The sequence below is a fragment of the Protopterus annectens genome, chromosome 12.part0 (assembly GCF_019279795.1).
Source record: "Protopterus annectens isolate FY-2018-M chromosome 12.part0, PAN1.0, whole genome shotgun sequence".
Lineage (NCBI taxonomy): Eukaryota > Metazoa > Chordata > Ceratodontiformes > Protopteridae > Protopterus > Protopterus annectens.
Window position 1 is genome coordinate 1,349,603,432 of NC_056746.1, and position 14,551 is coordinate 1,349,617,982.

Consider the following 14,551-nt stretch of genomic DNA (forward strand, 5'->3'; position numbering starts at 1 on the left):
GGCCTGTGCTGAGAGAGAAGAAGAAATTCCCTGAGTCTCTTTTTGGAAGCAGAATAATCCTGACCTTCCCAATGAAAATGCTCCCTCATCTCATGCAAGGTTTCCCCAAAAGAGAAATCTTCAGGGGGAGAGGCAGAGGGAACAGAATCCTCACCATCTGAATCCTCATATGGAGGAAAAGAGTAATCCTGATCAGAGGAAGAAACAGAAGATACAGAAGCCTGATCAGAAGAATCATAAGGGATATCCTGTCTAGGCCTTTTGTCAGGAGGAGGGTGAGAGCCCCTAATCATAGTTAATAAATCCTCAGCCATCCGAAGTAATTGCTTCTGAGTCTTAGGAGTTGAATCCGAAGAAGCTTGAGCAGAAAGTCTGGGTTTAACAGGAGTCTTTGACTTAGCTTTTGTTTTTGTGGAAATAGTAATGTGTGAAGGCCTGAAGACCCCCTCAGAAGCCGGTACCTGCACAGCGGTTCCGGACCCATCTGAAGGAGCAATGTCCGAAGGTCCTGCAGCAGACAAAATACTAGGCCTAGTTGGCTCACCATGTGAGTCCGTGTCGGCCATCGGTTCTGAAGTGGCGGACGACAGGGGCTGCAAAAGCGCCTCACTGACGACCGCCGAACCCAAAGCTGGCTCCGGCTGCAAAGTATCCTGTTTGGACCTCGGAGGCCTGTCCTTGTCTTTGCGCTTCTTCTGTAATCCGGTAGTCGGTAAGGTATCCGACGACATTCTATAATTAAATCGTCTACCGAAGTAATTCAAGGCCCAATCGTACCTGCGCTTGATAGTGCAAGAATTAAACCTGGCACAGAACCGACAAGAAACGTCGTGGTCAGGGCCTAAGCAAGGTAGACAGTAAGAGTGGAAATCTTTATGAGGTATTTGTTTTCCACACGCTACACAATTATTAACTTTTTCTGACATCGGAGGAGCAAGAAAAAGGTTTCCCCAACGGGGTACTTAGCTTTGAGAAGAGAAGTAGAAAACTTCGGACCGACGACAATCACACCACGCTGTCTTGAAAACGCCAACCAACAACAAGCGAACTGCTTTGCACTGCACGGCAAGAAAGACTGGAGAAGATGGCGTCGGCTGTCAGCTTTATACCCATATGCTCTGATGTCAGGGTTCTGGCTGAAACAGCCGACGCCGGACCCAGACTTCGATATTCTGGCCGACCTCGGGCTGCCTGCTGGCAAGAGTACCTACAGTTATGACTGCAACAGTGAAACACGAAGAACATCAATAACATCACGGACTGCTGGGGAAATATTGGGGAGCCTGGCTAGGATTGGAAGTGGAGTAACCAAGCTGTGTGCATGAGAGATTGGAGGGATTGGTGTATCCCGCCTGATTGATGAATCAAGAGGTCCAGTAATGGGGTCCAGAACCCAGGGCTGGCCTAGATGGTGGGGGTGAAGAACGGAAACCAAATCTGTTGAGGCCAATAGGGGGCAATGAGGATCATTTTGCAACCCAACAATTTTGCTTTTGGAATGACTTTTGGAATTATGGGGAAGGGGGAAAATGCATTAAGGCGTCCCTGAGGCCAATCGTGGACTAGAGCGCCCCTGGACATCTGACATGGAGGAGGAAAAAGGGAAAAGTAGCTGCTGCATTTGTTGTTGAGGGGAGAGGCAGAGAAACTGCAGCAAGGCTGGTCCCATTTGCGGAAAATAAGATCCACAATTTCCTGTTTCAGAGACAACTCATGAGGCATGAGGATAGTCCTGCTGAACCTGTCCGCTATTATGTTGGATGTCCCAGGAATATGTGTTGCTGTCAGAAAATGTTGGAAGGAAATCGCCCATTGCCACAGTCTGAGGGTCTCTCGGCACAAGGGGTAAGACCTGGTTCCGCCCTGTTTGATGCGCCAAACCACTGACATAGTCAGTCTGTATTACAATAGTCCCGGCAGGGAGAGTCTTGAAGAGCTTGCAACGCTAGAAGCACCGCTCTCATCTCCAGGACGTTGATGTGCAAGTGGTACTCGTGAGGTTAAGTACCTTGGACTGTCTTCCCTAGATAATGCCCCCCACCCCATCAGGGAAGTGTCCGTGGTCACTGTGGCAACCGGATGGGATTCCATGAAAGGTCTGCCCTGAGTCACTAGTGGGGAGACCATCCACCAGGAAATATTTTGCAAGATTCCATAATAAGTATCATGTGGGACATGGGTAATTCCTGGAAAGACCATTTTGTAAAAAGAAGCCACTGAAGGATTCTCATGTGAAAGCATGCTAAGGGAACTAGAAGAATAGCTGCTGCCATTGACAGGGCAACAAGGCAAATTTTACAAAGTTTATTGTGATATCTAGTTGAGCACAGGATGTGAGGGTGTAATCTCGTGCCTCTATATGTTGTTGCCTGGTGGTAGCAGTGAGGAGCCAGTCGTCCAGATAAGGAAACACCTGGAATCCCAGACATCTCAGGTGAGCAGTGACTACTGCCATGCATTTGGTGAACACCCTGGGAGCTGTGGTGAGACCAAAGGGCAGAGCTCTGAATTGGTAATGACTGGCCCCTAACTGGAAGCGTAGAAATCTCCTGGACAGTCTGTCCATTTTTATATGATAGTACGCATCCTGAAGATCTATGGAGCACATCCAAGTGTCTTGACCCAGAAAGGGGAGAATGGACTGCAGTGTTACCATCTGGAACTTTTCTTTTTGTACAAATTTGTTTAACCTGCTGAGATCCAGAATTGGGTCTCCAGTCCCCTGTCTTTTTGGGCACTAAAGAATCTTGAGTAAGTTCCGGATCCTACTTGGTCTGCGGGGACTTCCGGGATGGCTCTTTTTTTCTAGCAGTCTTGAAACTTCTGTGACTGCCTGATCCCTTAGATTGGGTGGAAAATCTGGGACATTTTTGAAACAAAAGGGGGGTCGATGAAAGGGAATCTTGTAACCTCCGGATAGAATGGCTAGTATCCATTTGTCTTTTGTAATATTTTGCCAGGCGATTGGGTACAATGAAAGCCTTCCCCCGACTGCCTCCAGAGTTGAGTAGTCGGGCATCCCTTCAGGGATGTTGATAGGGTTTGGAAGAGAACGCATCTGTCAACCTGATTTTGCAGATCCCCTCTGCCACGAGGGTGACGTCTGCCATTATTGCCCCCTCTGTCCCTGGGGAAAATTCATCACGTGCATCAGGCAAGGGTCCCTGGTATTTTCGAAGCCACATCTTTCTATCCTTCTGACCCTTTGGGTATGGGTCTGGTAGTAGTGGAAAAATGGACTCCGACATCAGAGAGCGACTTGCCTTCCTGCTGACACCTGGGAAGCGTGTCTTTCACCTGAGACAGAAAGAGAGGAGCCATCAAATGGGGGTACTGGTAAAGGACGCTCTAAAAGATTCTGCAAACTGACAAAGCCGTAGTCAAGAATGTCTCCTAAGAGCCACTCCTGTTCCTGCAGCTCTACTCACTCAATCGGCTGTGTATGAAATAAGCCTAATGGAGGAGTTGACTACTGAATTAAGAGTCACCAGCTGGGTAGCTACCTTGGCTGAAGCTCCCTCAGCTGATGGATCTTGTGGGGCATCTCCAAGAAGCCTAGTAAAATGGGAAAGATAGTTCAGGGACCTAAGTGAGAAGGTCTCTGATGAAAACATTCACTTCCCATATTTGTCCATCGTACGAGAGTCTTTATTCGGTGAATGGACAGATGAGGTGGTTTCAGCTAACTCTCTCTTTGTGGCTGCTGCTACCACCATGGCATCAACTGGGACACCCTCAGTCAAGAATTGTTTGTCTTGGGGAGCTGTGATAAATTTATTGGGTCTCCTTGGGACAGGTTCCATGGAATCTGGAGCAGACCAAGCCTTTCGAGACACTACAGACATGTGTGGATCAAAAGGCGGAGACACCCAGCAGGTGGAAGGTCGGGAACCAAATGCGTCCAGGAATACAGACTCATCCTCGGAGGGAGCGAGGAAAGTCCAGCTACGCCTCTGCCTGAGAATCTCAAGGATGTCCAAAAAGGAAACATCTTTAGAGGGGACCTTGAGGACTCCTCTGATTCATCCAGGTCTGTATCTGAGGTGACAGACTCAGGGGAGTCTTGGTGCTTCCTCTTGCACTTTCTCTTCCGAAAAGCCTGCTCAGAATGCTCTGGGGAGGTTTCAGAGGAAGAGGGTTCATCCAATGGGGTTGTCCTGGGGCATTGGTTCCCTACACTTTGGGGCTGGAGGAGGAGCAGAGGTTGTCACAGGCACCGAGGGGGACAGAGCAGATGGAACAGATAGTGGGGGCCGTCTGTGGAGACAGCACTCTCCGCATGACCGAGAATGTGTTACGGTCTCGACACAAGGAGGGCTCCAACTCCGAAGAGACAGGAATCCTACTCTGCGCCAAGGGCGACGGCTCCAAGGCCGATGTGGGAGCAAAGCTCAACTGAGCCGACACTCCAAGAGGGACAGCGGGGTCGGACAAGGGTCCTATGCCACTTCCCCCTCGGAGCCGACAAGAGAGCTTTGGCGCCCAGATACCTCAATGGGGGGGGGGTCTGAGGTAATCACAGCCAATGTCTGAGCCGAAGAGGATGTCATCGGTGCCAAAGGAACCACTATCCATGGACTCCGGCTCCGAACTACGCATAGTCAGAGAAGGAATTGAAATCGAAGCGGATGGAGCCGAAGCCTGTTGAGGCGGGCTCAAAAGCATTTTAGCAAGGGCCTGTGATTTCAGCAACCTACTGACCCACTCTCTCCACATCCTGATCAGATAACCTCGAGGATTGAGAGGAGTGGGAAGATGAGCGATGTACTAGTCTTGCTCTGAAGTAAGGGTGATTGTGGCACCAAGCTAATCGGCTCCAATGAAGGAGACCTAGCTCGTTTGTGGCTCCGAGACGGCTCCGAAGTAACAGTTGGAGCCAATGGAGGAGTAGTCTTGTCAGTGCCAGATGGCACCGTCACACTTGGTTTGTCAAGCTCACAGGTCGGTTCCGAACATGGAGCCGACGGCTTGACTGGTTTCAAGGGTTTCACTGGCTGAGATGCTTTAGCCTGATAATCCTAATTTCATAATCCACGGAGGATAATCTTATTTTTCCGCTCCTGCAAGACCCTTGGACTAAAGGCATAACAAATAGAACAAGAGTCCTGCAGGTGCACAGCCCCCAAGCAGTAAACACAACTAGTGCGCCCATCTGTCAGAGACATTTTCTGACAGCATGAGTCACACTTCTTAAAACCTGAGGTTTTAACTTCCTTAGACATTTTACCAAAAAGACACACTACAATAGTAAACTAAAAATTAAAGACCTTAAAGGAGAGCCTCTAACTTAAATGGCTGTCCTTAAGGGGGGGGGGGGACGACTCTCCAAGTTAAACGAGTTCAGGGAATAACAGAAGGCCTAGCGACTAAGGGGCGATGGCCAACACAGCACAAAAAACACCACAAGGATGAGATAAGGGGTTTACAATAAAAGAAACTTACAAAGTACTATAAGAGAAAAAATATATATCAAATCTTAAGCAAACTATTTAAATTTAATGGAGAAAAAAGTTATACTAAGCCTGAGCCAGTACTGATTGCAGCCTCGCAGCTAAAGTGGCAAACGAGATCTGGATAGCTGAAGCTGCGCATTCTGGGATAAGGGGTAGCCTCGAGCAAGAACGAAGGCGAGATTGGACAACTTATACATTTGAGTTTCAGACTTCATATCTATTAGAAAATGCATTTTAACACAAACCCTGTTAATCTAGCTACTTTCTAAGTTTATAAGAGTAATTTTTAATATCTGTCCCTATTTTTGAGCCTTTGTGCTCCCCCATTATATCAGACTTTGTCCAGATTTCTGGTGCCAAGAGGTTGAGAGGTATGACCACAGCTGTAGAATCTGAGTGACAGACAGCAGAACTGAGATGTAATGAAAGTAACAGTGTGAGGTAGTGAATTGGAGACAACTGTGGGTTCTACCTACTCATACTCTCACCTATCAATATCCTCCCTCAGGTTACGCATCTCAAACTCTTCCTTTACAGGCAAAACCCCTTTACACTTTCACTCAGCAAGGAAAGCAAACCTGGATGAGTATTAAGGTATAAGGAATAGCCAGCACCTTGCAAGGACATGACAGAGCACTCATAGATGGCAGTATATGCAGCTTCCTCTCAAAGTTTATCCAGCATACCTTTCACAGCTGGCAGTGCTACACAAAATAGTTATGTCCATATCTAATGGCAGTCTATGTACTTACCTGACTCTGTGTGGAACTGCAGCTCTCAGCACTGGAACAGATGTTGGCAGCAAAAAGTGGGTATGCAAACTGCAGGGCACTAGTAGCAGCTGCCTTATTTTTCACTAAAGCTGTGCACTTGTTCTGTTGCTGGTGAGAAGGCATGCCAATGAGCTCTGAAGGATGGCGGATCAATGTCACCAAGCTGAAGGATGCAGAAAAAATAAATAAATAAAGAGTACATGCATATGTACACACACACACACACACACACACACATGTGCCAAAACATACACATACCTACGCATACACATGTACATGCTTGCACACACAGTTAAACACACACCCACAAGCTCATACACAAAACAACTATTCAGATTTAATCCATATATACTCAAATTCAGTATTAAATGCAATATTTTTAAATGTGTTTTTATTAGACAAAATGGTAGCAGTTTTAGTGAAAATATCAGCATTTAAAAAGTTTGCTAATTCACTTAACTATTTCCATAAACTGTATTTTCTACCCAAAACTGTTTTTCTTTTATTCCCAAAAATATACTTCTAGAAGGAAAGTATGGAAATGAATGACTTACCGAGTTATGATTATTGCAAAGGAAGAAATAGTGCATCAGGGTCAGCTGCTGAATGATTTGGCATCAAGGATTTTTGTTTTAAGAATCTAAGTAACTTATATGGGGCAACGTAATACATTAAAAGAATAAATAAAACAGCATGAAAGCTAAGATATAAAAGCTATGGAGTGAATTCATGTAGGTATCTCAACATGTAAACTTCTTTTTTTTCTCAAAAAAATTATTTTCAATTAAAATAACATTTACATAATATTTTTAAATATCATTTTAAACTATATTCAATATTTACAGCAGCCTTTCAATTATATAGACTGTATGTTATTAATCTTCTTTCGGCTATTCCCGTTAGGGGTCGCTACAGCGGATCTTCCGTTTCCATTTCTTCCTGTCCTCTGCATCTTGCTCTTTCACACCAACCACCTGCATGTCCTCTCTCACCACATCCCTAAACCTCATCTTAGGCCTTCCTCTTTTCCTCTTACCTGGCAGCTCCATCCTTAGCATCCTTTTCCCAATATACCCAGCATCCCTCCTCAGCACATGTCCAAACCAACGCAATCTCGCCTCTCTTGCTTTGTCTCCAAACTGTCCAACCTGAGCTGACCTTCTAATATACTGATTCCTAATCCTGTCCATCTTAATCACACCCAGTGCAAATCTTAACATCTTTAACTCTGCCACATCCAGCTCTGACTCCTGCCTTTTCGTCAATGCCACCGTCTCCAACCCATATAACACAGCTGATCTCACTACCCTCTTGTAGACCTTCCCTTTCACTCTTACTGGTACCAGTCTGTCACAAATCACTCCTGACACTCTTCTACACCCATTCCACCCTGCCTGTACTCCCTTCTTCACTTCTCTTCCACACTCACCATTACTCTGAACTGTTGATCCCAAGTAATTAAACTCATCCACCCTTACCAACTCTACTCCCTGCATCCTCACCATTCCTCTACCCTCCCTCACATTTACACACATATATTCTGTTTTAGCCCTGCTGACCTTCATTCCTCTCCTCTCTAAAGCATATCTCCATCTCTCCAGGGTCTCCTCATCCTGGTCCCTACTCTCACTACATATCACAATGTCATCTGCAAACATCATAGTCGACGGGCCCTCCTGTCTGATCTCATGTGTCAGTCTATCACCACTGCAAATAAGAAAGGGCTCAGAGCTGATCTTTAATGTAATCCTGCCTCCACCTTAAACACATCTGTCACTCCCACTACAGTCCTCACCAATGTCACACTACCCTCGTACAGATCCTGTACCACTCTTACATACTTCTCTGCCACTCCAGACTTCCTCATACAATACCACAACTCCTCTCTAGGCACCCTGTCATATGCTTTCTCTAAGTCCACAAAGACACAGTGCAACTCCTTCTGACCTTCTCTGTATTTCTTCAACACACTCAGAGCAAATATTGCATCTGTAGTGCTCTTTCCTGGCATGAAACTATACTGATCACTAATCACCTCCCTTCTTAACCTAGCTTCCACTACTCTTTCCCATAACTTCAAGCTGTGACTGATCAATTTTATCCCTCTGTAGTTACTGCAGCTCTGCACATCACCCTTATTCTTAAAGATAGGTACCAAAACACTTTCTCCACTCCTCAGCCATCCTCTGACTTTCCAAAATTTCATTAAACAATCTGGTTAAAAATTCCACTGCCATTTCACCCAAGCACCTCCATGCTTCCACTGGTATGTCATCTGGGCCAACAGCCTTTCCATTCTTCATCCTCTTCATAGCGGTCCTTACTTCCTCCTTGCTAATCTGTTTCACTTCCTAATTCACTATCCCCACATCATCCAACCTTCTCTCTCTCTCATTCTCTTCATTCATCAGCCCTTCAAAGTACTCTTTCCATCTACTCAACACACTCTCCTCACTTGTGAGTACGTTTCCCTCACTATCCTTTATCACCCTTACCTGCTGCACATCTTTCCCAGCTCTGTCCCTCGGTCTAGTCAATCGGTACAGGTCCTTTTCTCCCTCTTTAGTGTCCAATCTCTCATACAACTCTCTATATGCCTTAACCTTAGCCACCTCTCTCTTTGCCATGCATCTCATCTCCTTATACTTTCTTCATCAGCCTCTTCCTCTGTCCAGATGTCACACCAAGCACCTTTCTAGCAGTCTACCTTACTAGCTCTGATGTAGTTTCCCAGTTACTTGGTAACTCTTTACTGCCTTCGAGTGCCTGTCTTAACTCCTCCCTGAACTCCACCTCACAATCACCCTTTTTTAACTTCCACCATTTAATCCTTGGCACTCCTTTCACACTCCTCTTTTTCTTGATGACCAACGTCATCCTACAGACCACCAATCTATGCTGCTTAACTACACTTTCCCCTGTCACCACTTTACAGTCTCCAATCTCCTTCAGACTGACCCTCCTACATAGGATATAATCCACCTGAGTGCATCTTCCTCCACTCTTGAACGTCACCCTATGCTCCTCCCTCTTCTTAAAATACATATTCACCACAGCCATGTCCATCCTTTTCGCAAAATCCACAATCATCTGACCTTTTGCATTCCTCTCCTTAACACCATACCTACCCATCACTTCCTCATCCCCTCAGTTCACTTCACCAACATGCCCATTGAGGTCCGCTCCAATCAGAGATACAATATTGATTACCGTAGAGTGTCCAAAGATATAACTTTCTTCCAAGGATTATTTACCAATGGCCTGGGATAGATTCGTAGTTCTTTGATTTTTATTTCCATTGATGCAGTTGTCTTCAGTAAAGTGTAGAATTCTTCCAAGGTTGGATGTGTATTTGAATTCTACCTTCTGGTTACGCATTTCCTAGATATAGCAAGTATTGTCTATAACAAATACATATTTGTCTTATTCAGGTAGGGACCTTCAATTACATTTAGTATAATCAATGCTTTAGTTAAGGTAAACGATTCATTAAATAAAGCTTTTAAAAAACGATTGATCCTGTTCCAATATGATTTAATTTTATTACATTCATAAAAAATATGAATCCAGTCTGCTTTATTTGACTTTTCACACCTCCAGCAAAACCCATTTGTAGTAGTACTGATCTTTTTAATTCTATCTGGTGTTAAAATGCTCTATGTAAGTATTTCCAGTTAAATATTTTCCAGTACTGTGTGTTAGAGGTGTAATTAACTGATAGTTTTAATTTCTTCTGTTAACTGCACTGACTGACCTTTTATTTAGAACAGCCAGTATGTTGGCTTGGGAATTGTTTTATATGTTATTAACTCTTTATATAGATTTGAAATGGAATTTTTCTTTTCACAACTATTATATATAAATTCATACAGAAAACTTATTAGATTTGGAATATCTTTAAATGAGGAATTATTAATCTGCATAAATCTTGAGTGTACATTAGAATGCTTTATAAGGTTAACCAGTCCTGTGTTGGAATATTGTAAACAGTTTGTATGTTTATCTAAAACATTTAATTAATTTACACACTGAAACCAGCATAAGAATCCATTTTGTTCCTAGGAGGTTATTGTTTCCCTATATATTTTGTGAGGAAAGTTCTTAGTGATGGTAAATGGGGTTAAAAGTTCAAACCAAAGTTTTAGATCTATGTTTGTATTGATAAGTTTCCTAAAGGAAATGATACAATTAATTGCAATCTGTCTTCAAAAGTTAATATAATTTTGTTCCACTTTTCTATATATATTTTTATTGTTTCAATGTTTTTATAATTTATTAATATTGTTTTGTTTATATTTTTGCATAACAATATTCCTAAACAACATCTACACTTTTCTGTACACACTGCTGTAACCTTTTGGGGTTCATGAACAGCCCTACCACTGTGTTGCATGGTGCAGTACCACACAAGGCTGGCCCTGAGACTGTGCTGAATGCAAATGAGGCAGTCCGGGGCAGAGGCATATGCTAATTAGCAATCTGCTCTTTCCTCCAGAACTGCCTCGAGGAAGTCATCTACATGCTGAGTGAGTCAAGAAACTACTTGGCCATATAGATCAGCATGGCCAGCCCCACCACACTGTGGAACCGAACATGGCAAAAAGACTGGTATGTGAATCATGGTTGGGGGTGCCAGAAAATACCAGGTATTACTCTACAGTGAAGTGTCATAACACACTTTGGTAAGGGGATTGGGGGGAAAACACTACCCACCAAGTCGTCCACAAATGTGCAGTAACTGCATGTACAGCAGTACAGGGACTGAAAGTGTGTGTGTGGGGGGGGGGGGGTCACACTATTCACCAGGGCATCTACAAGTGTGTCATAATGGCTCAAACTATTAAGGTGATAGGGATGGGGTAAAGAAACACTAGCCATCAGGGCAACAAGTGTACCATAATTAGAAGTTATGTACCTACCATAACGTTCCATGTTAGTTGTCTTCTCTCGCCTTCTTTCTTGCTGGATGGGTTCGGAGCCGATCCTCGGCTCTGACTCGGCACTTGCTTAGCTTGAGAACTCCTTTTATCAGCTCGAGGCAACCCTATATCCCATGATGCAAGGCGAGACTACCTCAGATCTTGTTTGATAGCTATAATACCCTGCTAAATAAAACTATTCCCAAAGGAAGAGCAAAGACTAACCTAGTAGAACTAGGCAAAAAAGTTCTTAAGATAGACTCTTCTACTGAAGACTCAGGAGAGAAAACCTGAGAAAGAGAAGCCCTTCAAGATCTGTCCAGGCCAGGGGGAAGGAGGGAGGGACGCAAGAAAGAAGGCGAGAGAAGACAACTAACATGGAACGTTATGGTAGGTACATAACTTCTAAATGTTAAGTTGTCAATCTCGCCTTCATTCTTGCTGGATGGGACCGCGTCCCTAGCACCTCTATCCTGGGTGGCTCAATGGAACAGACTCTTGAGTACTGTGGAACCAAAACTGGCTCTGTCCCTGGAGGCCAAATCTAATTTGTAATGAGAGACAAAGGTATGAGGAGTGGCCCAAGTAGCTGCTGCACAAATGGTATCAATGGGTAGCCTATCCTGAAAAGCTGAAGAAGTGGATAGACTCCTGGTTGAGTGTGCCTTCGGTTTAGAGGGTAGTTGCTTGCCTCTGAGCGAATACACATAAGAAATGGTGGAAGATAACCATCTGGATAAGGTCACTTTCGATACTGGGAGACCTTTCCTGTTTTCTGCATAGGAGACAAATAATTGGTCTGATTTCCTGAATTGTTTAGTTCTCTGCAAATAATACCCGAGCTGACGATGGACATCCAAAAAATGAAGCTTTTGTTCAGCTCTGTCAGAATAATTTGGGAAAAAAAATGGTAGATCGATGGATTGATTAATATTAGTTTGAGAAACCACTTTGGGGAGAAAGGATGGATTTGTTCTCAAGGATACCCTGTCCTTGTGAAAAACCAAGTAAGGGGAACGGAAGCAGAGGGCTTGAATCTCGGATACCCTTCTTGCTGAAGTGACAGCCAGTAAGAATATAGTTTACGGTTCAAAGGGTGGTAAAATCAATGATGCTAACATTAAATTAAGATCCCATTGTGGAGGAGGATGTTTTATTGGCGGCTTCAGGAGAAAAACTCCTCTCAGAAAAGCTTTGCATAGTCTATGTGACATAATGTTATGATCTTGCAAGCCAACATGATATTTGGAAATAGCCGCCAGTTGAACTTTGACTGTTGATGAAGAAGATCCTGACTGAAAAACTTCAGCTAGAAAATCTAAAACAGAATGCACAGGTGCAGTAAAGGGATCAATGTGCCTGGAGTTTGCCCAAAGGGAAAAACGTCGCCACTTGCTAGCATAAACCGTTCTGGTGGACGACTTCAAAGAAGCTATTAAGATATCTCTGACAGGGTCAGAGATCATAGGAAGCCTGGCTAGGGAAGGAAGTGGAGCAACCAAGCAGTGAGGTTGAGAGAATGAATGGCCCAGTGCTGTTGACCCGATTGGTGGATCAAAAGATCCGGAACTGGGTCCAGATGCCAAGGCTGCACCAGGAGGTGACGATGCAGAGTCGGAAACCAAATTTGTCGAGGCCAGTAAGGGGCAATGTGAATCAACTTGGCTCTCAAAACGGTAGCTTTCTGAATGACCTGTGGAATTAAGGGGAAAGGAGGAAAGGCGTACAGAAGTCCCCGGGGCCAATCCTGGGTTAGAGAGTCTCTCAGGGGTTGGCCTGGTAGGGGAAAGAGGGTGAAGAAGTCCGGGCATTTGTTGTTTTGGGGTGTAGCAAAAAGATCGCAACAAGGGGTGCCCCACTTCAGAAATATCTCGTCCACTATTGATTGATTGAGAGACCACTCGTGAGGCATGAGAATGGCTCTGCTCAGTCTGTCCGCTAAGAGGTTGGACCTGCCGGGGATGTGCGTTGCTATTAGAAACCGATGAGAGGAGATTGCCCATTGCCAAAGTCTGAGAGCTTCTCGACACAAAGGATAGGACCTGGTCCCGCCCTGCTTGTTGATGTACCAGACCACAGACATGTTGTCCGTTTGAACTGCAACAGTCCCCGTGGGAAGAAAGTCGTGGAGGGCTTGCAACATTAAAAGCACCGCTCTCATCTCCAGGACATTTATGTGCAGATGGTATTCGATGGATTGCCAAGTCCCGTGGACCATCCTGCCCTGATAATGCCCCCCCCCACCCGATCAGAGAGGCATCTGTAGTGACTGTGGCAACTGGAGGAGGGGGAACAAATGGTCGGCCCTGATGAAGTAGAGGGGAAGATATCCACCAGGTTAGATGAGTCCTGCACGATTGTGTAACTAAGATTTCGTGCCTCATAGGAAGGTTCTGGAATGACCACTGAGTGAATAACATCCACTGCAGAAGACGCATGTGGAAGCGAGCTAACGGTAGAAGTACAATGGCCGCAGCTATAAGACCTAGAACTTTCAGAACCAATCTGGCTTTGACTTTCCTGCTCTGCAATAAAATCCGAACGTATTTTTGGATGTCCAGAATTCTCTGATCTGTTAGTCTGGCTAACAAATTGACTGTGTTTAATTCTGCGCCTATAAAGGTGATAGATTGGCAAGGCAGCAGAGAAGATTTTTCGAAATTCACCGATATTCCCAACCTTTTGCAAAGCTGCAGAGTGTAGTCTCTGCTCTGAAGAAGCTGATGCCTGGTGGTGGCGGAGAGGAGCCAGTCGTCTAAATAAGGAAACACCTGGAATCCTTGACGTCTCAGATGAGCTGTGACCACTGCCATGCATTTGGTAAACACTCTGGGGGCTGAAGTGAGGCCAAAGGGCAGGGCTCTGAATTGATAATGACTGGTCCCTAGCCGAAAGCGGAGAAACCTCCTGGAACGCCTGTGTATCTTTATGTGATAGTACGCGTCCTGAAGGTCTATCGAGCATATCCAGTTGTCCTTGCCCAGAAAGGGCAGATGGACTGAAGCGTGACCATCCGGAATCTTGCCTTCTTGACAAATCTGTTTAGATTGCTCAGGTCTAAAATAGGTCTCCAATCTCCCATCCTTTTGGGGACCAAAAAGAATCTAGAGTAGACGCCGGATCCTACTTGGTCTGCTGAAACAGTCTGGACGGCACTTTTTTCTAGGAGCTTTGAAACCTCCTGTTTTGCCAAATCCCTTTGACCGGGTGAGATGTCTGGAAGGGATTGGTGAGGTACGGGATACCTTTCGAAGGGGATTTTGTAACCCTCGGATATGATCGACTGTACCCACATATCTTGTGAAAGGGAACGCCAGGCTACTGGGTACAGCGATATCCTTCCCCCGACTGCCTCCAAGGGTGGACAGTCGGGCAACACCTCAGGGATGCTGAAAGGGCTTCTCAG

At 45.0% G+C, this 14,551-nt stretch overlaps 1 protein-coding gene across 1 annotated transcript in view; it reads right to left on the minus strand.

Annotated features, from left to right (window-relative positions):
• TCFL5 (transcription factor like 5) overlaps nt 1-14,551 on the minus strand; it is a 705,475-nt gene that overhangs the window by 522,416 nt on the left and 168,508 nt on the right. The window contains exon 2 of the mRNA XM_044090401.1: nt 6,206-6,389. Within this exon, the coding sequence (XP_043946336.1) occupies nt 6,206-6,389 (184 nt within the window). The remainder of the gene's footprint in view (nt 1-6,205; nt 6,390-14,551) is intronic.